This window comes from Colletotrichum phormii (assembly GCF_030913505.1).
Source record: "Colletotrichum phormii strain CBS 102054 chromosome Unknown BDP81scaffold_26, whole genome shotgun sequence".
Classification (NCBI taxonomy): Eukaryota; Fungi; Ascomycota; class Sordariomycetes; order Glomerellales; family Glomerellaceae; genus Colletotrichum; species Colletotrichum phormii.
In genome coordinates this window covers 91,921-117,847 of record NW_026851468.1, presented here as the reverse complement: position 1 = coordinate 117,847, position 25,927 = coordinate 91,921, and the positions used below count along the sequence as shown (strand labels likewise).

The 25,927-nt window shown below is 52.5% G+C and overlaps 4 protein-coding genes across 4 annotated transcripts; 2 read left to right on the top strand and 2 right to left on the bottom strand.

Moving 5' to 3' along the window:
- Positions 1 to 2,719: 2,719 nt before the first annotated feature.
- BDP81DRAFT_398867 (uncharacterized protein) lies at positions 2,720 to 5,800 on the bottom strand (the record flags this gene model as incomplete). The annotated part of the gene is made up of 1 exon (XM_060588513.1): positions 2,720 to 5,800. The coding sequence occupies one exon, from the start codon at positions 5,798 to 5,800 to the stop codon at positions 2,720 to 2,722; it is 3,081 nt and encodes a 1,026-aa protein (XP_060439902.1).
- An 8,214-nt stretch (positions 5,801 to 14,014) lies between these two features.
- BDP81DRAFT_114069 (uncharacterized protein) lies at positions 14,015 to 14,524 on the top strand. The gene has a single exon (XM_060581516.1). It carries the CDS (start codon positions 14,126 to 14,128, stop codon positions 14,414 to 14,416), a length of 291 nt encoding a protein of 96 aa, XP_060439901.1. The 5' UTR covers positions 14,015 to 14,125; the 3' UTR covers positions 14,417 to 14,524.
- A 108-nt stretch (positions 14,525 to 14,632) lies between these two features.
- BDP81DRAFT_331099 (endo-alpha-1,5-arabinanase) lies at positions 14,633 to 15,801 on the top strand (the record flags this gene model as incomplete). Its single annotated transcript, XM_060585479.1, has 3 exons — positions 14,633 to 14,899; positions 15,053 to 15,665; positions 15,716 to 15,801. The coding sequence occupies 3 exons, from the start codon at positions 14,633 to 14,635 to the stop codon at positions 15,799 to 15,801; spliced, it is 966 nt and encodes a 321-aa protein (XP_060439900.1).
- Positions 15,802 to 16,702: 901 nt separating this feature from the next.
- Positions 16,703 to 17,748, bottom strand: BDP81DRAFT_410212 (uncharacterized protein; the record flags this gene model as incomplete). The annotated part of the gene is made up of 2 exons (XM_060589111.1): positions 17,484 to 17,748; positions 16,703 to 17,426 (listed from the first exon to the last, which is right to left on the bottom strand). The coding sequence occupies exons 1-2, from the start codon at positions 17,570 to 17,572 to the stop codon at positions 16,703 to 16,705; spliced, it is 813 nt and encodes a 270-aa protein (XP_060439899.1). The 5' UTR covers positions 17,573 to 17,748.
- Between the last annotated feature and the right edge of the window lie 8,179 nt (positions 17,749 to 25,927).

The window sequence follows — 25,927 nt, the reverse complement described above, 5'->3', positions numbered from 1 at the left end:
CATGGACCAAGGATGATGAATGGTGAAGGGCAAGGTAAGGTAGCATCAGGTCGCGCAAGATGCCGGGTGCCCGTTGCCCGTTGCCCGTTGCCCGCCATTTTGTCATTCCCGTTGACTTTCAATCTCAATCTCACTCTTACTCTCACTTCAATCGCACTCTGCTGTGGATGGATAATCCGAAAGGTACCTCAAGACAGACAGTTATGAGAGTGAGATGAGATGGGACGGAATAGGCACGAACGGGGATGAAGGCCTCGCAATCTCGTAAAAGTGCAAGATTCACATGGATCTATCTGGGACTACCTTAGAACCAAGAGGGTTCCGGCTGCGCATCTCGGTGCAGCGGTTCGCGGCTCGCCCTGTCGTACTCCGTACTCCGTACTCAGTACCCAAGCCAAGGTATGAATTGTGTGTATCCGTATGGATGGATGTTTGATGGCACGGCCTTGCTTGACGGCTGTCTCCAGGGACGAGGGACGAGCAAACGGCCGTCAAACAATGACACGGACCACAGCCAAGGATGTCGCAGAGCGGGAGCCCGAGCACCGTGGATTCTCACTCACTAAGTACTCACTCAGGTACGGAGTTTTCATACCTTGCCTTACTCGCCTTACCTTACAATGGATAATTTCTTTTACTACCTATCCGTACGGAGTATACCCAGAGAGAAATGGAAGGGCATGTGAGGTGAGGTACATTAAGGTACCTAAGCTGAGGTGAAAAGTGGTTGCTGAAGCCTGACGGGTGGAAGGTGCGTCACCAGCAATGACGTCGGCGATCGGCACCCTCTCTCTCTCTCTCTCTCTCTCCCCCCTTTTGGCCGAGGCCTGCCCAGTTCCTTCCCTTGCACTTTCACTTTCCGGGCACCTTCCACCTTCCAAACGTCCACCCATTTGCTTGGGAAGTTTGGATACGATAACTCCTGGAAATAGGCAGGCAGGCAGGTAGGTAGGTAGGTACCTTACCTTCACGACATTCGTGAGTTTGTCACGGCGTCTGTACATGGTCGTCATCTCACATTGAGGCTGGCTCTTCCTTCAATGATGCATGCTGCAGAATGAAGGTGAGCCACCCGGGCGATGCGCTCATTGACGGCTGATTTCTTGCCCTGTCAATCCTGTCGATTCTGTCAATCGCATCGTCTATCCGTACCATCACTCATTCGATTCGGGACAATAAACCCGGTATCTCATCTCAGTCAAGGACTCGAGGTAATACCATTCATCTTGGGCTAGGTACGGACGGTCCACGGATACAAACAAGGCTTTGGTTTCCCGGCCAGCAGAAGTCAAGGAAGCGTGTCTAGGTCCAGAGTCCAGAATCCAGACCGGCAGACCCCAACCGTCCAACGGCAAACAACTCATCTCAAGTGGGGGTTTACTATGTTTCCAACCAATCCTGTATCTTCTTGGACGAGGAACCACTCCAACCTAAAATCGGCGGGGCTGGTCATCTTCCACCATTATTATCCACCATCTACATACCAAAACCAGCTTCTTTCTTCTCTCCGAGTACGAGTACGTACTGTATCATGCCGTATCACACCCCGCACACATATTCCAGTGGTAGTGGTGGGAAACACTTCATGCACTCTAATTCGCTCCCTTGCTCTTGAGAACGTAATGACCCATGAAGCATCACGACAGGTCACTCACTTCAAGGCGGTGATCGCGAAAAGGAAAGGAAAGAAACAAGTCAAGAGTGGGCATGATGAGGTGGCTGGGTTTGCGCTGGCCTCGACCCTGTTGCAAACTTCCAGGGGCCCCCATCCCACTCCAGTCCCATCGTGGGCCGTGGCATCGTCTCTCACAGTCTCACTCCCACTCTCAGACTCTCATCCACCCTTGTACGGAGCAGGCTCCTATGGATACGGAGGAGATAGAACAGACAGACACTTCGGGCTTAGATCCACACCGCATCGCCGGCAACGGCCTCACTCTCACGGCACGGCCCCAACACGACCCACGTGGAGAATCGGAGCGAGAAGCGACCTGGTGAGTGAGTTCGACCCTTTCCGTCTCACCTCGTTTACTCACCTTATCCACGCCTAACACTGCAAGGTGACCAAGTTACAGTTGCTAAGCTAAAGCTGGATGAACCACGTCACCGCCGCCGTCGATTCTGACAACCAACAAATTTGTCTGAATTGCGCCTTTTTCTGTGCCATAGTTAGTCCTCGTGATTCCAATTCCCCCTCTTCTGAACTCCAACCCAAACGTAAGATAGCCTTTTAGGTACCTTGCCTCAGGTAAGGTAACCCATCTGAACGCCATCTTGATGGGCGTCCAAACCAGCTACAGTCTACCCGACTTCACACCTAACAATTTTCTAATGCGCAAGTTGCCATAAGATATCACCGCGCATTCAAGGTAGGCAAGGGACGTATTTAACCAAGTAGCTAGTTATTCGTGTCTCATTCGACCAAAACAATACGAGTAAAATTAGCGGGTATCAATCACTCAATCAACTCAAGGTACTAAGTCATCTCCGGCTTTTCTTGTCCATCCTCAAGAGAAGAGAAAACCCAAAACATAGCTGTCCACCTGATATCTCTCACTTGCTACGTTCATGACCTCATCCTCGTCTGGTTCTCTTCATCGCTTTTCACCCCCAGGCCGTGACCGCGACCTGACCCCAGAGGTATATATACAAAGTCTTACTCGTCTCATCGTGCCAGCTCCATCCCCAAGATGGATTGGTTGGTCTAGCCTAGTCCACCTTACGGCTCGTGGTCATCAATTACATCCAAATCAAAATCCCGAATTCGTGGCGCCATGCTATCCGTCTCGGACCCTTCGCGCTTCACTCGCCCATGGTTATACCCGCCCCGCGCGCTTTTCCTATCCAACGTGTCATCTAGTGCAAGGAAGCCTCCCGACCCCGTAATGTTGCTCGGCAAGGGAAGTGACTGCTGCTCGTGCTGTGAGGTGCTGCTGGAACGCGCATAATTGCTGTGGGAGCTGTTGGCATCCAAGAAGGCGCTAAAGTCACGCCTTCGAATGGGCAGTTCCATTGCCTCTCCTCGATCCACGCTGCCGGCGCCGGTGCCGCCAAACGTGGTGGCACTGCGCATGCTGCCCGGTCCGCCGCCCAGTCCCTTAACGTTATCCCGCGATTGCGCTCTCTTCATGTTTGTACCGGGCCGACTGGATGCAGGTGTACGAATGCTGCTAGCCGTATCGCTTTCGCTCACGACGCTGTACGCCGAGCTGAAATGAGGCGCTGAACCCGTCGAGTGGATGGAGCGGGTCCCGGTCGTCTGGTACCCGGACCCCCGCGATGTTGTCGAAGCCGGGGCGCGCGGGTACGCAAACGGGCGGGCGAGGTTATGCACGGGGCTGGTGTTGCCGGACCCGCCCGAACTCTCGGCGCCGCTGTTGTTCGGCGTATTCCAGCTGTGCTGTGCCATCCAGCAGTGAGATAGCTCGTGCGATGCCTCGTCTGTCGTGCTAGATCCCTTCCAAGGAGGAACTCTTGTACCCCTGAGGCGGGGAGACAGATGGTACGGCACCCCGTCGCGATATCGCACGTTGGGGGCGTCTACTGACACACTCGCCAGCGTCTGGAGAATGCCGTAGATCAGAACCCAGCGGCCACGTCGGACTACGGCCGGATCGACCTCAGTGACGCTGTCGCCCTTTTCGAATTTAACAAAGGCGTCAATGAGGTCCGATTGGGTGAAGTCAGAACCGAGTATGTAAATGTTGGTGGCCTCAGTGTACGCCAACTGAACTCGTCGTTCCAGAGCACCCGCTCGACCACCGTTGTTGGCGCCTGCGCCTGTCTTCTTCTTGAACATGGAGCTCTCCTTTGACGGCGCGGGCGGGATGGATTCGGGTACCATGGGGTATGGATGCGGGATGTGTGGAAACCGCAGCTTATTGTCGAACTCGACGAGGATGTCTGTGACGGGAATGTCGATGTCGGCATCGAATCCCTTGTCCTTTTCACTCTGCATCATCCATTTGCGCCCTGATCGCGCCTCGGACATGTCCCACACAATATCGCGGTTGACGAGGTAGTCGTAGAGCGCCCCAAAGTCCTTTTGCAATGATTGTGCCACACTCCTCGTTAGCCACATGTCCTCGCCGTCGGAGTCTGGAAGGCCGGTTGTCTGCGCCGGTGGCCACGCTCCTTGCAAGTGAAGGTAGTGGTTCAAGAAGAACTTTTGTAAACGGTCTGCAGCCGCCTTTGCCTGACCACCGACACCTGCCGGCCACATGTCGCCATACTGGAATTCTGCGAGTCGTTCTTCGGCCGCCTGTACGCGAAGCTGCGTCTCGAGACATGCTCGCTCCAGGAGCGCGCGGGTGATGGGCGTGAGGTCTTTGAAGTCGGCGCACGTCTCCAGTTGACTGTACATGCCGGCGCAATGCAGGAAACTCTCCCGCCAGCCCTCCTCCCAGCGTACAGCTGACCCTTCGGACCACGCCAGCAAGCTGACAGCCGTTTCCGGGTCGTTGCGAACATCATCGATTCCACGGGCTGACAGATAATTCAGAATCATACCGACATTATCCGCGTCCGGCGGCATGTAGGCATCTAATCGCATGTGGAGGTCGGAGAGAGCCTGGTGAAGCGTCAATCCGACCAGAGATGCGTGATAGAGCAAGGCGAAAACATTTCTTGTCGTAATATGGCTCCTGAGCTGTTCCGTCTTGGTCATGTTTGCCGGAGTCGGGAAGTACATTTCGTACGAAATTTGCCCATCAGCTTCGCCGAGATCTTCCGAGATGGGGGGTGTCGGTTGCCCCCCGCGCATGTGCGGCCGAAGCATAGGTGGTGCACCCTGTGGAGATGGGGGCATGTAGATGTCCTCCTCGGTTGTGCCCTCACGAAGTAACGTGATGAGATACCTCGATTCGGTCGCTTCGATGATGTGTGAAGATAGCCTGAAGGATGGGTTAGGCCTTGGGGCTTGGCCCTTGTGCCCGAAGAAGACGAGAACATCGCCATTCGGATCCCACAACTCGGGGTCTTTGCGCAGCTTATTCCACCTCTGGACAGGTCTTCCGGCACCGATCCATCGCTTGATGGGCGGTGTGGTCGGCACGGGAGGCAACTTCGATGCTGGAGGTGGAGATGTGGGTAAATCCATATCCTGATGTCGCATTTGTTGATGCATGTGCTGCAAGTGGTGTTGGTGTTGGTGTTGTTGGTGTTGGTGTTGGTGCTGCTGCTGCTGCTGCTGTTGCATGTGCATCTGCCGCTGCATTTGCATTTGCTGCATCGTATCCATGTTGAACTGTTCATAAGTGTAGTCGAGCTCGGTGGGCGACATTGGGGGTGCATTCTGATGGTGACCCGGCCGTAGGGTGGCCACGGATTCGGGACGGAAGTCGGGCTCTTTGTCTTTGCGCTTAAAGGTGAAAGTCTTGGCTAGGCCTCTCCGTACATCCTCGCTCCTCTTGTCCAGCCTGCTTCGCAAGCCCGACTTTTCGATGCCCGAGACGTCTTCCGTCTTGATGGTGGGTCTCCGGGCGCGGGCGTAGGCGAAGTCGTCAAGGGGGCCGGAGCTCCCGTCACGACGACCACCCTCACTGCTTCCACTGCCACTGCCTATGCTGGGTGTGCCGGGCTTGATGTCGCGGGGAGGCTCCGAGAACTTGAGGAAACGGGCATTGGTGGTGCCGATGCCGGTGCCAACGGGCAAGGAAGCGCCGGTCTGAGGGAGAGGAAACTCAGGAATGGCGAGGTCCTCATACTCTCCTATTACGCCGCCGGCATTTGATCTTGCCCTCGCCTTATCATTCTCAGCCTGAGTGATCTTCTTGCGCACATAGGCGCTTCGACCGGACATGTCGGCGGGTGCCTTTGCCAGGCAAGAGGCCAAGCTCACGAAGAGCTGCTCACGGGCTGTGGATGGCCCAGTCCAGGTCCGAACGAGCTACAGGTGTCCCGGGAGGTGTTTGGGGTTGAGAGTATGCCGTTGCGACTGCTGCTGTCGCGTATGTCGGTGTCGAAGATGCGAGAAGCGCTACACAAAGTGTATTCGTAGAAGAAGAAGAAGAAGAAGAAGAAGAAGAAGAAGTAATGGAAATGAGAGAGAGACGGAGACAGAGGCAGACAGACAGAGGTAGGTGACTGAATGGCAGCCCCCAGAGTCGAGATAAGATAAGACGACTCAAAAGTCCCCTAAACCTAAGAACCTGGCAGGCGCCTGCCTTACCGTAGGGTGCAGACTGCAGGCTGAGGTGCAGAGGTACAAGAGCTACAGAGTACGTGCAGAGGGTACAGAGTACCTCAGGTACAGGATGCCCTAATTGGGTAAGGTGTTTTGGGCAGATAAGGTCCCTTGGGGGCCCTGGAGTGGGAGGAACTGGAAGGTGAGGTGGATTGGTGAGCTCGGTACGTATTCGAAATGAGCAATGAGGGAGCTCGCTCCGATAAGGTGCCTGAGATACTCCGTAATGTACTCCGTACTCCAGGTAAGGTAGGCGCGCACGGCGTGGTAAGGTTGGTAAGGATGAGTGAAAGGCACACACACACTGCAGTGCTCCTTGAGATGAGCCCGGTGAGGTGAGAGGTGAGAGATGAGAGGTGAGATGGATGAGGTGAGAGGTGCAGCGGGGGAGCCCAGCCGATTTGGGGTAAAAGGTTCAGGGAGCCAATGGCGCTGCCTCTGTGGCGTGTCGTTCCCCAAATGACGGTCCGTTTTAGGGTGTCTTGGGCGCGTGTGGTGCGTCTGTTGCGCCCGCTGAGATGGGCGGATGCGGCCGAGTTTTCCCTCTTTGGTTTTCGTCGTCTTTTTCTTCCTTTTTTTCTTCTTCGTCTGTTTCGTCTCTTTGCACCCGTCGATTCCTCTCTTTCTCCAACAGATTGTTAACCAAAGAATGAGTTGTCTTCCCTCTCTCGGTGTATTCCACTTCAGATGAATGAGAGCAGCGTCGATGGAAAGAAGGTTGTGATGTCAAGATCACAGATGAGACATTGATGTCTTTCTCTCTCCCTGTGTGTGTGTGTGTGTGTGTCTCTCTCTCTCTCTCTCTCTCTCTCTCTCTCTCTCTCTCTCTCTCTCTCTTTCTCTCTCAGAGTAGCAGCAGCAACAGCATCCGTTCAATCCTTCTTCAACGGCCGAACGATGCCAAGACGACGTGGCGCATACTCGATTTATAAGTAATAGTCCACCAGAGAGAAAGGTACGAGGGTCAACAGATTATCGTCATTTCCGGATGGGATTCGCGCCACCGCTCAGGTTTCGAATTCTGCTCGAAGGATCCCTTCACGTCCGTAGTGTCCGGGGACGGAGACGGGGACACAGACGAACTCGCAGACGCTCTCGCCGTCTGCAAAACGACCAACCTGAGAAACGCCCGTTGACATGTACGGTGCACCTTGCCCTGCTCGGCCTTACATGGCTAACAATAACATGGCCTTGCTTGCCTTGGCTAGGGACCGGCCATACGGATACAGCCCTTACTGAACCGAGCATCCTACGCCGTCCTTGTCCTTCGTCCCGTCCGTTGGCCGTCTGCAGTGCTGCACACTCAAGAGCTGGAGCCAATTTGGCCTAATTACCTCGGGCATCTGGATGCTGCCATGCACGGGCAGGCCGCAGTACGCAAAATTCCATGCCTACCTATTCATGACGTGTAGGGGATCTGCTGCTCAACATTGGCTTGGCTCGTCTATCGATGCCTTCCTCCTCAGCACCATAGTCACAATTCTGCCATTCTACGAACACGGACGACTGTAAGGCAATAGTCCGAATGGTCAATGGGTTTCCCTGGTGCCCCCATCTTACCAAGGCTTCTTTCTCCCCATGTCTCCCCATGTCACGTCCCCGGGTAAGGGAGACTGGGTCCGTACAGGTACGAAGGTAAATTCGCGGGGGACGCCCCCGGCCGGGACAAAGCACCAACGCCAACGGCAGGGCCCCGGAGACTTTGCAAACTTCTTGACTGATACTCTGTAAGGATAGGGAAGGACACATTCAATCAGTCTAGGGATCGTACGGTACTTCGTTCAATTGTATACAAATATCCTTGCATTACGGATACCTCACTACAGCACACGAGCACCCCCAATGATGCTTTCGGCTTCAGCAGAATCTCCGTACCAAGGCGACACTGACAGTCGGTCGGTCTGCTTCGATACTGATAGGAATAATTGGCGATTCTGGCCAGCAAGGGGCCCTGGCAAGGCCTAGGAACAAGGATGGTCGCGGCCAAGAGCCCGGCGCTGCAGTAAGACCGCGCAGCTTGCAAAGACGCTCGGCGACCAAAAGGATCCAGGCCCTGGTCTCCCAGTCCGATTGATTGTGCATCGCTGATTGATTTGATTGACTGGCTGATATGACATGTTAAATTGGGAAGGAGAAACTCTGAAATCTCTGCCAGAGACGCGGCGTGTTATGTCTATCCGTAGGCACCTACGCTACGTGCTGCGTAGTAGAACATTACTCTATGGATATCATGGTCTGGGCCATTTGGCATGGCATGGCATGGCATAGCATGGATTGTCGCGTCCCGTCTTTGACTATGCCATGCAGGTGCCAACTATCGAGTATTAGAAAGTACATGACAATATCATGAACTCTGCTGACCGGAGTCTCGGTGTACTCTCAGTCTCGGGAAAGTGGTCACCAAGGTATCCATACATCGAACGCAGGGATGAATACAAGGCATGCTGCTGATCAAGTATCTGCATCCATATTCAGTATTGTCCGTCGGAAAGCAAGAGGTGATCTCCCAATCTGCCCATCCTGGGCTCTGGGGAAGAGGCTGAACAAAGTGCGGATAGAGACAATTGCTCGTTGACTCCTCTTTTTGCTCAGAGATTGGCCCCCAACTGCGATGCATCCGTCCATCCGAGGTTCCCATCGGATGGGCCATCCACCTTCATGCCTACCCAACCCCGAGTTGCGACTGCAATGTTTCAACAAAAGGCAGTTCCAACTTCCTCGAGAGCAGAAATCCAGGAGTCCCCCCCCCATTGAAGTTTGAACCCAAGTCTTTGGGTCGTATTCTCAGGTGACAGGGACTGTGTCGCCGAGGATGCGACATGGCGAAGCCGGTCACACCCCTGTCATCGACCCGCGGCGAGCCATGTTGTCCACTTCGTCGTGGTCACAATGTATCCGTACGGAGGAGCACTGCTCAGGACCCAGGACACGGAGACCCAACAAAGATTGTTGCCCATCCCAATGACCAACCGAAGAACAATCACGACGCCCATGCAGGCAAACACTGACACACAAGGGCTGGTGAGAATCGAAATGAGCGTCACAATCTCGATGCCCTACCTACAGTCCAACCTAAGACGATAAGGAATCCGTAGGCAAGATACTTTCTAATTTGTACTACCCATACGCTCCATGTTCCATTTCCGTGCGCCTGACTCCTTGCCCCCTTTTCCACATTTTGCGGGAAAATAAGTACAATAAGAACAAAAAGTCAAAAGTGCCAGCGCTGCAGACATCTCAGAGAAGGTATGTAGTCAATACAGCAGCCGTTGCAAGCCCAACGCCCTTGGCCCCTTTTCAGCGATTACAGAGGAGATATATGACCCTTGCAGTCGCACTAACGCAGTCAAATTTAGCCGTCATGCGATTCATCTTGAGTGGCGACGACCGTGACGACTCACTTTTTCAAGGCTGAATTTACTTGACAAGTTGATGCTCGTTGCGCATTCTCACAAGGTATAGTCTCCAGAGAATGGTAGGTAAAGGTAAACGGCCAATGGCATTCTCCGTGTCGAACTTTCTTTCCACTGCATCGCTTCGTTGTCCGCATCAAGAAACTGCCCATCGCGGTTCGCTTCGGTTGGGTTGGCTCCCACAGCTCCATGGAGGTTTCCACAACCTCCGCCAACAATTATTACCTGTTGAACGTATCTGCACGCTATAACCCAACATAAGATAACCTACCATCGCGGCTTGCCATGCCGATTGAGAATGCGCAGCTGCACGCGTCCATCCAGGGGAGACTGGCGCAGCACATAGTCTATCGGTGGTGTTCGTTGCTCACATCCTGTCGATATAGCCCACGGGTCAAGGATCGCATCTTGTCAGCTCTGTGTAATACCTGACTAGGCCTGAGGGATAGCCAAAGGCGAGCATGTCAGCTATTACAAAAGTGCACAGGGAGGGCGGGGGGGTTCAACGAAGGACAGAGATAGATGGCACCTCTGCATAGCTCATATCCGCGCTTCAAAGTATAGGCTTCATCGCAATGGAATCCAGCGGAAAGCTAGCAAAAGACTACCTCCGTGAAGGCGTGAATGGCTGAATGCAAAGACCCGGATCGACGGCCCCAAATTGGCATCGTCGAGATCTCACGTCTCCGTGTTGGCTGAAGGACACCATCTCAAGACCCAACTATAGTTCACGAGCTGCACTCCAGCTCTCGGCCGGAACCCTGTCGTCGCCGGTTCTCAGGGCCCTGTCGCCCTGATCGTTCGTCGTGGAAGGCTAGCATAGCTAGCAACCCCACAGCCAACCCAACGTTGACCAAGGGGCTCCTGGACACTCTCTGAATGTCTACCCCGCCGTGCTTTCGTCCGAGGAATCATGAGATGAGTGACGATTTTTCCAAGTGTTCCGTATGTCATGGTCGGCACGAGTACGGATACCCCATGCAAGCCCAGATAACCCTTCTGACGCCGTCGCGCGAACGAGACGGGCGTAATCCGTCAAAACGTTCACCCTAACGTACGGCCTACGGTTCCTGGGCTGGATGGCGCCAGGAACGAGTCCAAGCATGAAGTAGTTTGAAAGGATTGCCGAAAGTTGAAACCCCAAGGATCATGGATGACCCATACGAACGGTGCAGGAGCCTTTGGGACAAGATAGACTCTGGAGGTTGAAGGAGTGCATGTCGGTGGCAACCCACCAGCCCATGTGCTTGTGTAGTACGGATATGGTGCTATACGGATGCAGATACCCAATTGAAGTTGACATAGTTGGTGAGAGAGGTGACTAGTCACCTAGTGAGATGGACATGGGACAGGCGAGACTCTCTCATGATGAGACTCTCTGAAGACCCAGTGAACTCTTAGTCCAGAGAACTTGAGAGAAGCAGGCTTAGAGATAAGGCGCACACAATTGCAGATGCCAGTTTGTATGGCTTTTGGTAACGTAACAGATCCAGAGCGTCGGGCTCCTCAAACCTTCCCTCCGGGCCCTTGGATTCTTGGACCCTTGACTACTCCGTACGTCCGTTCCTCTTTGTTGTCCATGCCGATCAGCCATGGCCACATGGCATCCATCGACCGTCAGCCGATGGACAGCCCTGCCACTTCCGTGCATCCTGAGCTCGAACCAGTGGACCCGGCGTATGGATCCAGCTCGCCGGTGACTCGTGCGTCGTGACACTGCTCACTTCGGCGGATGTGTGTGTACGGAGTAGAGTGTAGAGTTCAGAGAGCAAGCAGTGCGACGACTCACGAGTGCCTGTCAGACACGTCTCTCAATATGAGCTCGGTGACTGGTGGCACCTCTGGATGTCACTTTGCAAAGCTACACGCACAGTCAAGCTAGGACAGACAGAACTGAGTACAAATACAGAATTTTTGAAAATTACCTGTGAGCCTATGGTCGCGATGCGACCAACACGCGATTTCAACCGCTGGGCGGGTCTCATACCGTTTCCTCCACTGGGCTGCACTCCGCATCACATTCCTGCGACACCGTCTTTTCCTTGCAGCTGCAAGCCATTGTGCGGGCGTTCGAATCCTACTGTGGCCAGGGATTCGTTCGACCAACGAGGCATCGGGGCCCCGGTATGGCCGGAAGAGGAAGCTCGTTGGCTTCGGTTTTTTTTTGGTTTTTTTTCAATTGACCAAAGCCTCGCTCTCAAGCTTTGAACCATCCAGCTTCCACAGATCCAGTCCCTGAACTCGAGAGTGAGCTCTCGGGTGGTGGCTTCGGTCTCTTGTCAGATATTTTTTCCTAAAAGATATGTCCGCAGAAGGACCAGGCGGCTCAGAAGATGGATGACCTTCCACAGATCGGAGATGTGAATGTATAGGTAATGCAATAGCCGCCACCATGCAAGGATGATCCTTTTGTATGTGTGGGCTTGGGCCAACATGAGGGGGCTGACATGGACAATCCATGTGGCTAGAAATCGGCCCCTCTTCCGCCGAGCCCCGTCTGACACGCCGCATGCTCCGGGCGATTCGGGAAAGGCTGATGATATCCGGAATGGACAGCCACGGGCTGCCCGCCGATTGAGTGGGCAATCCACCGTGGTCCGCTTGAGCCTTCCGGTTATAGCAAAAGCCCGACTGTCCCCTCCGCATCCCGATCCTCCCCTCCTATAACCGGACATCCCGGCGAATGTTCGAGCTGGAGGGAGGGGTAGCGAGCGAGCCTGTGCACGGCGCTCAAGATGGCTTCAGCTTGATACTGCTTCAAGCGCAATTACAGACTCTTATTACGAATACGGATGAGAAAGCGAATATCCGTACACTATTGGCAACGGGTGGAGTTGTCATCTTGTCTGCTCGGAATATTCCCTCCTTTGAAACCCCACGCGATGTCCATGTTATTCCCACTTGGCGCCCACAGTTTCGCCCATCCACGGGCCACGAATCACAAGTCACAACCCCAAAGCTATTTCCCAATCCCCCGAGTCCGAACTGGATGCCAAAAAAAATAAAAAATACGCGATGATGGAGCGTCGACATGATCCATTAAGGGTGACGATCGCCGCCGCAAGTCGTCCTCATGGTCAGGTAGGCCCTGTGGCCCTCATCTCCTTCAAGCCAAAATCAGCTGTCTCCTCTGTGGCCGCTAGACTGTGTCCTGAAATGAGGGCACCGTACGGAGATGGGCTCTCTGCTGTTGATGAAAACAGAAGAAGAAGAAGAAGACGACGAATACCCCAACCCACGCACGCTACCGCCATCGAAAACAACGCTTCCAGGCTTCGGAACGTTTCTTCTGTCTGAGTCAGGGATCCGAGCCTCCGACAAAGGCCACGCCGACGGGGATTTTTCCTACTCCCTGCCATGGCCCGTGTGAACTGGGGCTCTGCCCATCATGTTACCAAACTCCACTGAATAGCGTGTATCTTTATACCGAGCACAGCAAGCCTGTTGTTTCCCTCGCCCACACGGACACCGCTGATCGCGTTGATCACGTTGATCCGGACGACCAACCGAGCCATGGAGCCAGCCTACGGATACCTGCTGAGTGCGGACACATGCTATGATGCTACGGAGTACAACCAATATGGATACATAGTCGCATACGGATACCTAACCCCAAAATCAAGCTTAATCCTGGAAAACAGTACAAGGGATGTATGTAGGCGACCTGAACCTGGAGACTTGGCCACAATCCAGCCCCCTTTTCTCTGGACCGCTCGCTTCGGACCCCCTCAGGCTCCAGATGTGATGCCACCATGGCGGGCTGAACTCCCCTATTTTTCTTCACCCAGTTGCTTGACAATGGCGAATTCCGTCTCATCCCTGCCAGAAGCCAGGGACACAAGGTCTTGGCCAGAGGGCTTCGGACAGCAAACCCCCTCAAGGGCAATGAGGCTTCTTGGAAGAGTTTCAGTACACAAGAATTCAACCCGTCTAATTTCCATTGTCTGCATCATGATCTCTCCTCTGATGTGGAGTACTTCCGTTGGATTCGAGAGCTTCCAGCAGTCATGTCTCTCTGTCTACGGATACAGTCGCTGGATATACGGAGACACTGCAGTATTGGACTCTTCCAAGACTTCCATACACAGAATCTACATGGACGCAGTAGAAGAATATTCCGCGCCAATTCCATCCTGACCGGTACTTGAATTGCGGGGTACGTCTGCCCTTTTAGGCGCTCTTTCTCATCCAGAGAGTTGCAGGCTTCATACCGCCGGCACTCAGCAGCCCCAACTTCCCCTTCATGACTCCGAATGTCCTTGTCGAGCAGTATCATCGTCTCATGCGCACCATTCGGACGGCTAGCTTTCGGCCTACCTTCCCTGCAGGCTACAGCGCCGTACCTTATCCGGCCGGACCGTCCTGTCCACCTCTTCTCAATCTTCAAGGTTCCTGTTAATCTGAACTCTCCTACCCACAGACGGCGGCACGCACGGCAGTTTCTTGCTCGCTTAGCCCAGACATCCTTTCATTTTCCCGTCCCTCATTGCTTATTTGCCCAGGTTCCGTCAGATACGGACACTTTCGTATGTTTGTAGGGAGCTTGTTGGTGACTTTGGTCAGCGGCCAGCCCGCCCAAGGCGTCGTTCAGGCATGCAAGATCGGTCCACCGCACCACCTTGAACCAGCCCTTCATCTCGTTGGCCCAGTTCACCCTGGGCTCTGCTCCATGTATATTGCCCGTCTTCGTCCTCCCATCACCTCCAAGGGCATGTCCCAGTCATCGAGCTTGAATTCCGCCAATCAAGGTCAAGGGCACCTTGTTGCTCAGGGCCAGTCGAGCTCCTCCGACCTGGTACAGTTATTTACTATTGTGTAGTGTTCTCCGTGATGGAGTTCGGATGGCGAGATCTCGGTTCCTTGCAGAGGTGGCACTCGGCTCCCGGTTCCCGTCCGACTTTAAAGTTTCTTTTATATTCTTCGAGCACCTCTCTCTTTCGGGATCCCGAACCTATCTCGCCGCCAGTCACTCTTTACCAGCACTGCATAGCATCAACTGTTTCTCTGCTTCTGTCGACCGATTTTCTTCTTCATCATGCGATTCGGTTCCATCCTTTCACTCGCAGCTGCGCTGCTGAGCGCCACCGTTCAGGCCTACGGTAATCCAGGAGCTTGCTCTGGTCAGTGCTGGAGCCATGACCCTTCGGTTGTCCGTCGCGATGATGGCACCTATTTTCGCTTCGAAACTGGCAGCAAGATCGGCATTTGGAAGGCTCCTGATTTGGTAGGCCCCTGGACCTACCAAGGAGCTGCTCTGCCCTCGGGCAGCAAGATCAACCTCAAGGGCAATGATGATCTCTGGGTATGTCCCGTTCCAGCCTTCCTGATCCTTTTTCTGGTTTCTTTACTTTTCTCGACCTGCCAAGTGAAGGGTCCAAACGAGCGAGGTTGAAACGAGATTGGACGAAACACCCGCCTCTCAAAGCACACACACTAATGGACTTGTCTTCCATAGGCCCCCGATGTGAACAAAGTTGGCGATCAGTACATTCTCTACTACACCGTCTCCTCTTTCGGCGTTCAGAACTCAGCCATCGGTTACGCCACCTCCACCACCATGGAGTTCGGCTCCTGGACTGATCATGGCGCCACCGGTGTTACTTCTTCAGCCGGCAGCCGTTACAATGCCATCGATGCTCAGCTTGTCAAGTCTGGTAGCAACTACTTCCTGAATTTCGGCTCCTTTTGGCAGGACATTTTCCAAGTGCCTCTGAACGCAGCTGCAACTAAAGCCAACGGCAACCCGTACAACATCGTTTTGAACACCACTGCTCCTCAACCCGTCGAGGGTGCCTTCGTCTACGAGCGCAGCGGCACCTTCTGGGCCTTCTTCAGCTCAGGCTCCTGCTGCGGTCTCGACGCTAACCGCCCGACCCCCGGAAACGAGTACAAGATTTTCGTCTGCCGTGCCTCTTCTGTCAATGGCCCCTATACCGACAAAAGCGGCAAGAGCTGCCTGGCGGGCGGCGGCACTCTTCTTCTTCCTTCCCACAACAAAATCTATGCTCCTGGCGGTCAGGGCGTCTTGGTTGACCCCAAGCGTGGCGCGGTCCTCTACTACCACTACAGTGAGTTGTCAATTCTGGCTTCAACGAGGTATCAAGTCTAACTATTTCAGTGAATACCGACGTCGGCTACGCCGATTCCCAGACTCTGTTCGGCTGGAACGTCATCTCCTGGTCCGGCGGCTGGCCTTCTATCTAAAATTCCTAAGTACGGAAGGAAATGAATGGCAGCGGCGGATAAGTGTTATTACATTCTTGTGGATATTATAGCTCCATATATGCTAAGGGGCATGTACATACTTTGCGCTCCAGAATATCAGTATCATATTGATGAGAGAGTGCGGCGCTGGTCTCATATCAAACCCATGTTTGTTTCTCTCTGCTTCTTTTCCAATTGTAACACTTGCAAGTTGCCGACACGGACTCTGGCTGACCCAGAGTCGAGATGAAGGACTGTTTCTTTCGTGTCAAGGAGGATTGCCTTGGCTTTTCTTTCTCGGGAGGTGCCTAAGGCCATACATGGCGTTACCGGCTACCGCTATCATTCGAGGTTCCAAATTTTCAAATCGACTTACAGCAATCCGCCAGCGATCGCCACTTCGTTCCTTTCTTTTCTAGCTAATTGAATAACCTAGGAATATACAGTATTACTACCTGATGTCTCGGTCCTTCTACTTTCTATAAAGCCTCCGGATATCCTTTGCTTCCATGTCCCTATTCAAACAGGTTGAGTTACCGTAGTCGAGACTAGACGTATATGGTCCATAACTTGGAAGATTTGACGCTGAAATACCCAAGCCCCAGGTGATCTCGACCCTAGAAATGTGTCTCTACAAGAGTTTGGTCAGTACAAGTATCTGATGCAGAGTTTATCTTCGATCAACCTGTAAACAACGTATTTCATACTAAGGTGAACAACTAAGCAGTGTCTAATTACTGTCTCCATATTCCTATTCTCCCATGACATGCTCTCGTACACCGGGCATACATTCAATCGGTGGAGCTTATTATGTGTGCCGCCAACATCCTTCAAAATCAGAGTACCTCGAATTCAAAATTGAGTGCGCTCAACCGATCAACAACTCAAGCGGAATGACGAGTTATGCTGTGGCAGGCTTCTTGTCCTCGGCAGGCTTCTTCTTGTCCTCATCTCGATCTCCATCAGGGCCACGAGGAGGAGGGCCGGGGGGGAACGCGCCAGGGAAGCCAGGGGGGAACGCGCCAGGGAAGCCAGGGGGGTAAGCACCGGGGAAACCAGGACGGGGCTGAACCGGCGCGGGGAACGGAGCGGGGAAGCCCGGAGGACCGGCCGGGGGAGGAGGAGGAGGACGTCTCTCACCATCGCCGCCACGACCACCGCGGTCGCCATCCCGGAAGCACTCACGGTCGCCATCGCGGTCACCATCTCTTCCACCCCTATCGCCGCCGTTTCGATCCCCGTCACGCCCCCCACCGTTGCGGTCGCCATCGCGGTCACCATTACGGTCCTCGCGAGCAACTTTGCGATCGCCATCACGATCACCATCGCGCCCTCCTCCACGTCCTCCTCGGACGCAGCATGATCTTCCGTCTCTGTCACGTCCACGATCTTCTTCACGGCAGTCTCGATCGCCGTCACGATCTCCATCTCGTCCGCCACGGTCGCCACCATTACGATCTCCGTCGCGATCACCGCCGTTACGATCTCCGTCGCCATCGCCCTTCTTCTTGTCTTCTCCCTTCTTGTCACCGTCTGCCTGCGGGACAGGGGCAGGAGCTGGAGGAGCGGCAGCCGGAACAGCCGGGGGGGCCTGTCGAGCCACGAGAGCTGGCTGGCTCAGAGCGCTGCGTCATATTATTAGCCTGACATTCCTGGTCGACAGGTCCGTTAATGCTGCTTACCTTTGCTCGCGGGAGTCCATTCCGGATGGGGCGCCATTCGCACCCATGGTCGCCGCGACCATGATAATGAGAGACTGGGAGAAACGCATTGTGTAGCTGGTAATCTCGGCAGACCAAAGTTTCTAAGTGTTTTCCTTATGTATTAATATAGGTTGATAGGGACCAGTTTTGAAAGTAGGTGGTATTATTAGATCGAGGAAATATCGAAGATGAATGGTGAGTGATAACGATAAATAGAAAGAGACTACCATAGACAAAGATCGAGGAGAGTGTCCTTTAAGTAGTCGTTTCTACCTACACTCGAGAGCTATGGTCCGGACGTTGATCGGTTTCTTCCTACTTTGCCTACTATTCTTGGCCTTCCCCAAGATATCGCATCATCCAGGCGCCCCGTCTCCAACAGTTCGTTCCTCGAAGATGCCTAGCATAAGCAGTTCATGTTGCTCGAAGTCTATTATGCTATCGGCATCTTCAAAAGGCAATTTTTGTAGAGGCTCTGGCCAATGAGGGGAGCGTCAGGATGCACAGTCCGGTGGCGGAGACCGGTCGTTGGCACCGCCGCCCATCTTGATGCGCGTGGCTCGAAAGGGCCTGGACGCAGGTGGCAGAAATTCGACGCAACCCTGACTAAATCTTCCTAAGAGGACCGTCTGAACTTTTGTTTATCTGCAATGTCTAGAGTCGTTGCTCAAAGTAGAACAGCTAACCCGGCAATACCTTGTCTACTTCACCAGTCCACTCAATAAGCTATTGCCGCGACTGGGATGCTCGCTGCTCCTGTAGAAAACTCTTGGGATACCATAAGTTCCATTTTTCTTCAGTTGGTTCCAATGACTTCATGCTTGTTCATGCCAGTCGCAAGCTGTCTGTAGCCAAGAGTGGGAGGCTGGTTCAAAAGACTTGGCGCAAGCTCAAGTGATCCTCGATTACATGACTCAGCCTAAATTATTAGTTGCGCTCTGACTGCACTGGTAAGACTTCAGAGTGCAAGTATTCAACGTTGAGTAAGGGTTTCCTTTGAATGAGGCTGAGTTCGCATCATCAGCGCTCGCTGATTGATGCCGCGTCCGACCTCTTGGATGGCGTAGGGGTAAACGTCAGCTGTCAATACAAACTTCGCATACTTCCCCACCAGTTTCCTCCAACTGTTGCGATCACCACCATCATCGTGTGGTCCATGCCACAGCTTGGTCAGGTCGCACACCATTTCAAAGACAGGCTCGATGGATCCTAGATGAAAAAAAAAACTAAAAGAAAACTCATGACAGCATTCCGACATGCTGCTTGCTAGAAGCTGACAGAACTTTCTGGTCCTACGACTTCCATAACCGCCCGATGGTAGGCCTGCTACAGAGGAACTGGATATACTCACATACGCCTCTGCCATAGTTGATCTCGGTTTTATGGCCTTCCCCAGGGTTTTCCGTGCATCAACAAGGCTTCCACATCTACAATTTCATGCAGCTCATCCGAAATTGGTTGATTCTTCCCAGCGTCAAGTAATTTCTCAAGCGTCGTAAGCCAATTTCTTCTATCCTCTTCCTGTGTGACGCTGACTGGGCCCTGAAGTCGTGACCTGAAAGATACTTCAGCTTTCTTATTCATCCAAGCTCTGTCCAGAATCCACAATATGTGTTTCGGTGACATAGCTTCCATGGAGCAAGACTAGCATCGATGAGGCGTATCAAACGCAGTAAGCATGAAATCGATATGCAATGCAATCTAGTCTCGATGCAAATGGTGGGCAAGCAACAACCACATAGGTAGTGCGTTCCGGCCGGTATTTCCGGTTTAGTATTACAATTACAATACGCATTACACGGCCAATGCACCTTCTTGGCTTTCCGCTTATTCTCTAGCCTCAACGGCCATGCGTAAATGGGAACTGCACACTATTGAGACAGTGTGGGTGGAGAGGGGGGAAGGAGAAAAGAAAAAGAAAAAGAAAAGAAAAACTGCCATGTCCGGGCCTCCGGCATCATATCACGAATCTAAATTACATAAATAGACCCTGACTCGCATTTTATTATGCCTGCTTCCCCGAAGTTACCGTTAAGATACAGTCTTTCGAAGCCGTCGGAGTCTTCCAATGCCTTGATTGAGGGAGGAAGAACTCCCTTCTGCCCCCGGCTCCTTGCCGAGACGTAGCTCAAGCCATGACAGCGGCTCCAGATGTTTAAGGATGCAGGGGCCATCATTCGGCCATGCTCGATTACCCTAACCGTCAACGTCGGGGTTTGTTTCTGCACTCGTTTCGTCCGTAATTAAACTTCAGTGCTGAAAAGTCCTAGTGGGCTGAAAGCCATGAAGCTCAGCGAACGTCAAAGTTTTCAGCTTAGACAGCGTGGCGGCGTGTCTTTCACTTACCTAGTAAGCTTTGATTCTTCGCCTCACTTTATTAGTTCCGGCATAATGCATAAATCCCACTTTCTTTCAATATCCTGTGTTTCTGAGGTGAAGCCCGCTTTGACGGCTTTATTTTTCACAACTTCAAACTTGCATCCCGCGGCCGTGTGTATGTCCCATATTAAAGCCAACACCGAATAAATGGTCTCAGGGTACACGTACTATTGATGCTTTTGTTGCAATGTTCTGGTCAGACACTTTACTACAGCTAACGGCTCTTATCTAGGCGAGTGTGATGGGCTTGCAACGGATTTTGCACTTAGCATTGACAGCCTGCTGATATTGAATAGAGCAGCGCCTTCTGCACACAAGAAATGAGGTAAGAAGTGGAGTAAAAAAATATTTTTGTTGTGGTACGAAATATCTTCTTAGTTTTCTTCGGTCGGCCTTCGCAAATTTTGGCCGGGAAAGAGTCAAGACTACCTCCGAGATATTAGTCTAACCTGCCCCAAGTAGCTTTTCCAACACATCGACACCAGACTGCAATGATTCAAGGGCCGCAATAAAATCGACGGCCCCCATATAGATGCGGAAATGATTGACTGAGTCGCCAACGTGTGCTTCCAGCATCTCAATAGATCTTTTGAGGGCAGTCCAGGCGACCTCTCTTGGGTAGGTTTGATATAATAGGCGCGCATCTGTGTCGAAATAATTTCGCCGGATTGCTTTAATCGCAGGGAATCTGCCTATGCCAAAGTCTTCTTCGAAGATATCAAGAAATCATTGCACTGAATTTCCAAAGGGGGCTGCCTCATAAGTAATGAAGAAGTCTTTGGATCTTTTTAGTGTATGCACAGTTGCACTCCATGTTTTGGGTTATCGCAGCCATACAAAGTGTCCTGGGAACAGTCAATTCATGATCCATCATGAACTGAGATCCCTTCGAAGACTCTTCTGCACGGCTGAAGCAGGAACACTACAACTGATTCAAATCAAGCTAGTGCAGTTCAGGTATGCCCTTAGGAGCAAATTGACAGCTTCAGGCTAGCATTAAGAAAACCTGAGCTAGTAACAGTCTTCAGGTTTGAGGAAAGCATGGGAGATCTAGAAGCCATCCAGCTTCTTGGCGAAACTTGGTTGATGCCATAATGGAAGTAGCTCTCTGTACGTCCGCATGTATCCTTCATAAAGTAGCGATGCGACGACTTTTCTCTTAGGCAACTGTAACAAAAGTTGGGTTGCTGCCATCTGAGGGGTAATCGGGTCTCCGAATGGGATGTTTGTGATCTCCTTGACACGGAAACGGCTTTTAAGGCCCTCAGCCTGTCTGTACATTGCTTCATACCGCGGATCGATTCTAAAGAAAAAGTGTCTCGCGTCTTAAAACTGCTTCACGTCGGCCTCCAGGAAATACGATGAGGAATTTAGAACCTCATATTCTATGGCGAGACACTTTTTCCGCACGCATCACCCATATAAGTGTAAGGGGCTGGCCCCTAGGCTTGTTCAACGTAGAGGTGCCGTCGATTGACTATTCTAAGCTGAGGAGGAAAAGGAGGAATTACAGTGGTTCGCGTACAGCTATGGCATGATATGCCCGGACTCGGCGGTGTACTGCGGCAGAATGGTGGCTCCGGCAAAGCCGGACATCTCGACCGGCTCCGGCCTACAGCATAACCGAATGTAATAATCTAATGTAATAATCGGTTATTACAAGTCGCGGTTGGACAGCTTCCCAGCAGAGTGTTACGACCCAACATGCACGACCAAGTCCAGGGCCTGCCCCGCAGGACCACGGCGACTAGGGCACACCATAAGTGCACGAACTATGGGAACACATGCGTCACCCTACGGAACGGAAGAACTATGGAGCAAGTCACGTGATGATAAGATAAGGAAAGCCGTATGCCAAGAATACGGAGTCCGTCCCTTTGAGGTACGGACCCCGTATGTTCAAAATACGGAATCCGTACGGTAAACATACGGATAAAGGATATGTTCAGAATCAAGACTTGTATATAGGATGGACTCGAGCCGGACTCTAGGACAGACTTTCCATAGCTCTTCAGCAATTAACTTCGTATCAGGATTAACATCCGCTTTCAGCTATCACCTTGACAAGACTACGATTGATCACCGAAGCCTTACCTTACCTTACGATTGACAGACATAGTTTCCTTGAAACTATTCCACGACTACGATTACTGTTACCAGTTCCGCAGCCTCAGCTTCTGCAAACTACCCCTACGACTAGCTGGCCGTAACATTCCGCCTGTTCGGACAGTCAGGCCCAGCCCGCCTGCTTCCCCCAAGGAAGCAGACCCCCAAAAGACACTCCCCTGGGTGCCAGGGCTTTCACTCAAACCGCTACTGTACCCGGAAACCCCTCTACGAGAACTATAGCAAACCGTTGGATACCCATGAAGCCGGGATCTGCATAGCTAGGTCTAAGTGCGCCAACTGTTATGGGCCTTTTCCATCAAACCACGCAGACTGCCCAGCTAGGCCTCTACTGGTTAATGGAAACCTTACTATCCCAACCCGGAAGGAACTGCGAGGAATCCGGAAGGCTGGAGAGAAGGCGTCTGACGACCTCCTAGCCAGCCAGGCTTGCTCCGTGGGCAGCAACCAGCAACCTGAGGCTGGACCAAGCGCTACACATGGGCAACAGCCGATATCTAAGCGCCCTCGACCCCTCACACCCATACAAGACTCAATTGTTGTAGCAGATACCGCTAGCGTAGTTGGAAGCAGCATTATGGTTGAGGATGAGGCTGAAGATTCTGAAGCCCTCCCCCTAACCAACCGCCCTATCCGCCCGCTCCCGAGCAGCAGCAGGAGCCAGAGGTTAGTACAGAAGCCTGATTACAATGTTATTAATGCCTACACCCACCTCGATCTCGACTCGGAACAGTAGGCTCAGACCAACTGCTCCACGGGTACTACGGGTAGCCCAGTGTAACGTAGGGAAGAAAAGCCTAGCTCATACAGCTCTCCTAGAGCTCTGCTAGGAAGATCAAATCGATATAGTACTAATCTAGGAACCCTGGATAGGCTATAAAGATAAAATATAGATTAATACATACCCAGGCTTTAACTCCTATATCCTAGTTAACTTCTGGAATAATAGAGATATAAGACCTAGGGTTATAACTTATATACGCAAGAGTTTAAGACTATAAATATAGTAATAAAGGCCTACCTAAACGAGAGATATCTTATGGGTTAAGGCTGGCAACTTTATTATTATTAATGTATATAGGCCGCTAGGTGAGCCGATAAACCATACGACTACTGCTCTCCTAGGATATTATCCGCTAGAAAGAGCCTTTGTAGCCGGGGACTTTAACGTCCGCTACCCTACCTGGGAACTAGGCTCCCCTAGCCGGAATCGGGGGGACGATATTGCAGAGTGGGCTGAAGGCTACGATCTTTCGTTTATTGGGGAGGTTGGGGTCCCTACCCATACTCATAGGCATACCCTCGACCTAACATTCTCAAATATCCCCTTTGCTGAGGCTTATATTAGCCCACACCTGCACCCAGGGGCTGACCACCAAGCTATCACAACAACTATCCCTATAGGCAAGGCCCAGGAACAGAAACGCCAGACTGGCCACCTCTCAGTCCCAGAGTCAGCCCTACCCCGACTTATCGACCTAGTAAGAGCTGGATCCTCAGCCTTACCTACCCTAGGGGAAGTACCTAGTCCAGCAGAGCTGGACACTCTAGCTACCCAACTAGTCAGCCTCTTCTATACAGCTATTCAAGCTGTAGGTAAGAGACGGACAAATCAGGGTAGGGGAGCCCCCTGGTGGACAGAAGAGTGTGCAGAAGCCCACCGAGCTGCTATCGAGGCTAGGCGCCAGCAGGCCCAGGAACCTGGGCTAGTTATACCTCCCCCCATCCTAGAGGAGCAAAAGATCTTCTTAACAACTGTTAGAAGGGCAAAACGCGCTTACTGGACTACTAAGATCGAAGGGGCTAAGACAGACCAAGACCTATATAAGATAGTAGGCTGGCGGAAGGCTGGCTTAGCTGTTAAAGGCCCGCCTCTTATAGTGGAAGGTCAGACAATCGACAACAGCTACGATAAAGCCCAGGCCCTACGAAAGGCCTTACTAGAGAGATTTAACGCTACAGACGACTTACCTGGGGACCCTTTCGCTATCCCAGTAGTTGCACGGCGTCTAATGCCCTGGCAGGATGTGGTCAGCATGGAAGAAGTACGCCAGGCTACTCTAACAAAGACTACAACCCCTGGGATTGACGGGATTACTACAAAGTTACTACAACACACCTGGGAATCAGTAGCTAGGCCTATACAGCAGCTCTTCCAGGCCTGTATTCAAGTAGGCCACTTCCCTCGACCGTTCCGCAAAGCAGAAGTTGTCATGATCCAGAAGCCAGGGAAAACAGACTTCTCGAAGACTGGGTCTTGGCGTCCGATATCCCTTTTATCCTGCTTAGGTAAAGGCCTAGAGCGGCTAATAGCAAAAGGATGGCCTACCTTACTATCCTAGAAGGGGTTGCTAGCCCACAGCAGGTTGGAGCACTACCAGGCAGGGCTGCAGTCGACCTAACAGCCTGTCTGACCCACGAGATCGAGAGGGCTCTAGACTCAGGGCTCACTGCAACTCTTGTGACAATGGACGTTAAAGGGGCTTTTGACTCTGTCCTAAGAAACCGACTTATTATCAGGCTACGACAGCAGGGTTGGCCTAGTCATCTGATTAGGCTGATCTTCACCTTTACCTCTAGCCGAGCAGCCCGGGTCAGGCTAGAGGATACAACTACAGAGGATTTCCCTCTATCCTGTGGGCTACCACAAGGCTCCCCACTATCCCCTATTCTCTTTTTACTATATATAGCGGATATCCTAGCCGACGATCAAGAGCTACGGTTTGGCTATGCGGATGATATAGGCTTAGTAGCTACTAGCCCGTCGCTAGAAGGAAATGCTATAGCCCTAGGCCAAAAGATCACTCATATCCTTAACTGGGGCACTGATAACAAGGTTGCTTTTGACCCAGCTAAGTGTGAGGCAGTCCACTTCAGCAGGAAATATAACCAGACAAAAGACCTACCAGATATACAGGCGACGGGCCTAACTATTAAGGCCTCAACTAAGCCTGTACGATGGCTAGGAGTCTGGTTCGACAAGAGACTCACCTTCCGTCACCATGTCGAAACTAAGGTGGCAGCGGCAAAGAAGGTAGCCCAGTTCCTACGGCACCTAACAAATACCAAAGGGGGACTCCCAGCAGCCGCAGTACGAAAAGCGGTTATTGCCTGTGTCCTTCCAACAGCCTTGTATGGAGTTGAGACCTGGTATGCGGGCCTAACCAAACCAGCCCTAAACAGCGGCACCAATACTAGCAGTAGCACTGCTTTACAGATACCTACAGTTGGTACAGGACAGAAGGGCCTGGCCCGTAGACTTAGCAAAGTTATTACAGCAGCAGCAAGGGCTATCCTGCCTGTCTGGAGAACCACACCGACCAGTAGCCTCATCCGAGACGCTGGCCTTCCCACAGCAGAGGTAGCCCTCGAAGCAGCGCGACTACGCTTCGCTATACGCCTGCAGAAGGTTGACCAACAGCATCCCTTGGTCCCAAGGCTGCTGCAGTCAGGGCGGCAACAGACCAGGCTTCAAAGAACAGCTGGCCTTTTACCTAAGTGTCCAAGGCCAGCGCTCCTACAGCCGCAATACCTCCCAGGGTCCTATGACCCTATAGTTACACAGACGAAGGAAGTAGCAGCTAGGATCTTCCAGGCCTGGCTCAAGACTGTGCCAGGTCAGCATACGGTCGTATACTCAGACGGCTCCAAAGCTCCTGACGGAGCTACAGGGTACGGCTTTGTTATCTACCGCAACAATAAACGTATAGCCCAGGGCTGCGGCCGTCTCGGCTTAGCAGAAGTGTTTGATGGTGAGGCGGAGGGGGCGAGGGCTGGGCTCCGACGGGCCCTTCAGACCTCCCAAGGCCGGCCTATACACATCTGCATCGACAATACCAGCGTTATTCAGGGGATTCGCGGTAAGATCCCAGACTCCTCACAAGCGGCCTTCCTCGAGATCCAGGAGGTAGCTAGGA

Coding starts and splice junctions, on each gene's coding strand:
- BDP81DRAFT_114069 (XM_060581516.1), top strand. CDS start 14,126: ATGTTTGTAGGGAGCTTGTTGGTGACTTTGGTCAGCGGCCAGCCCGCC.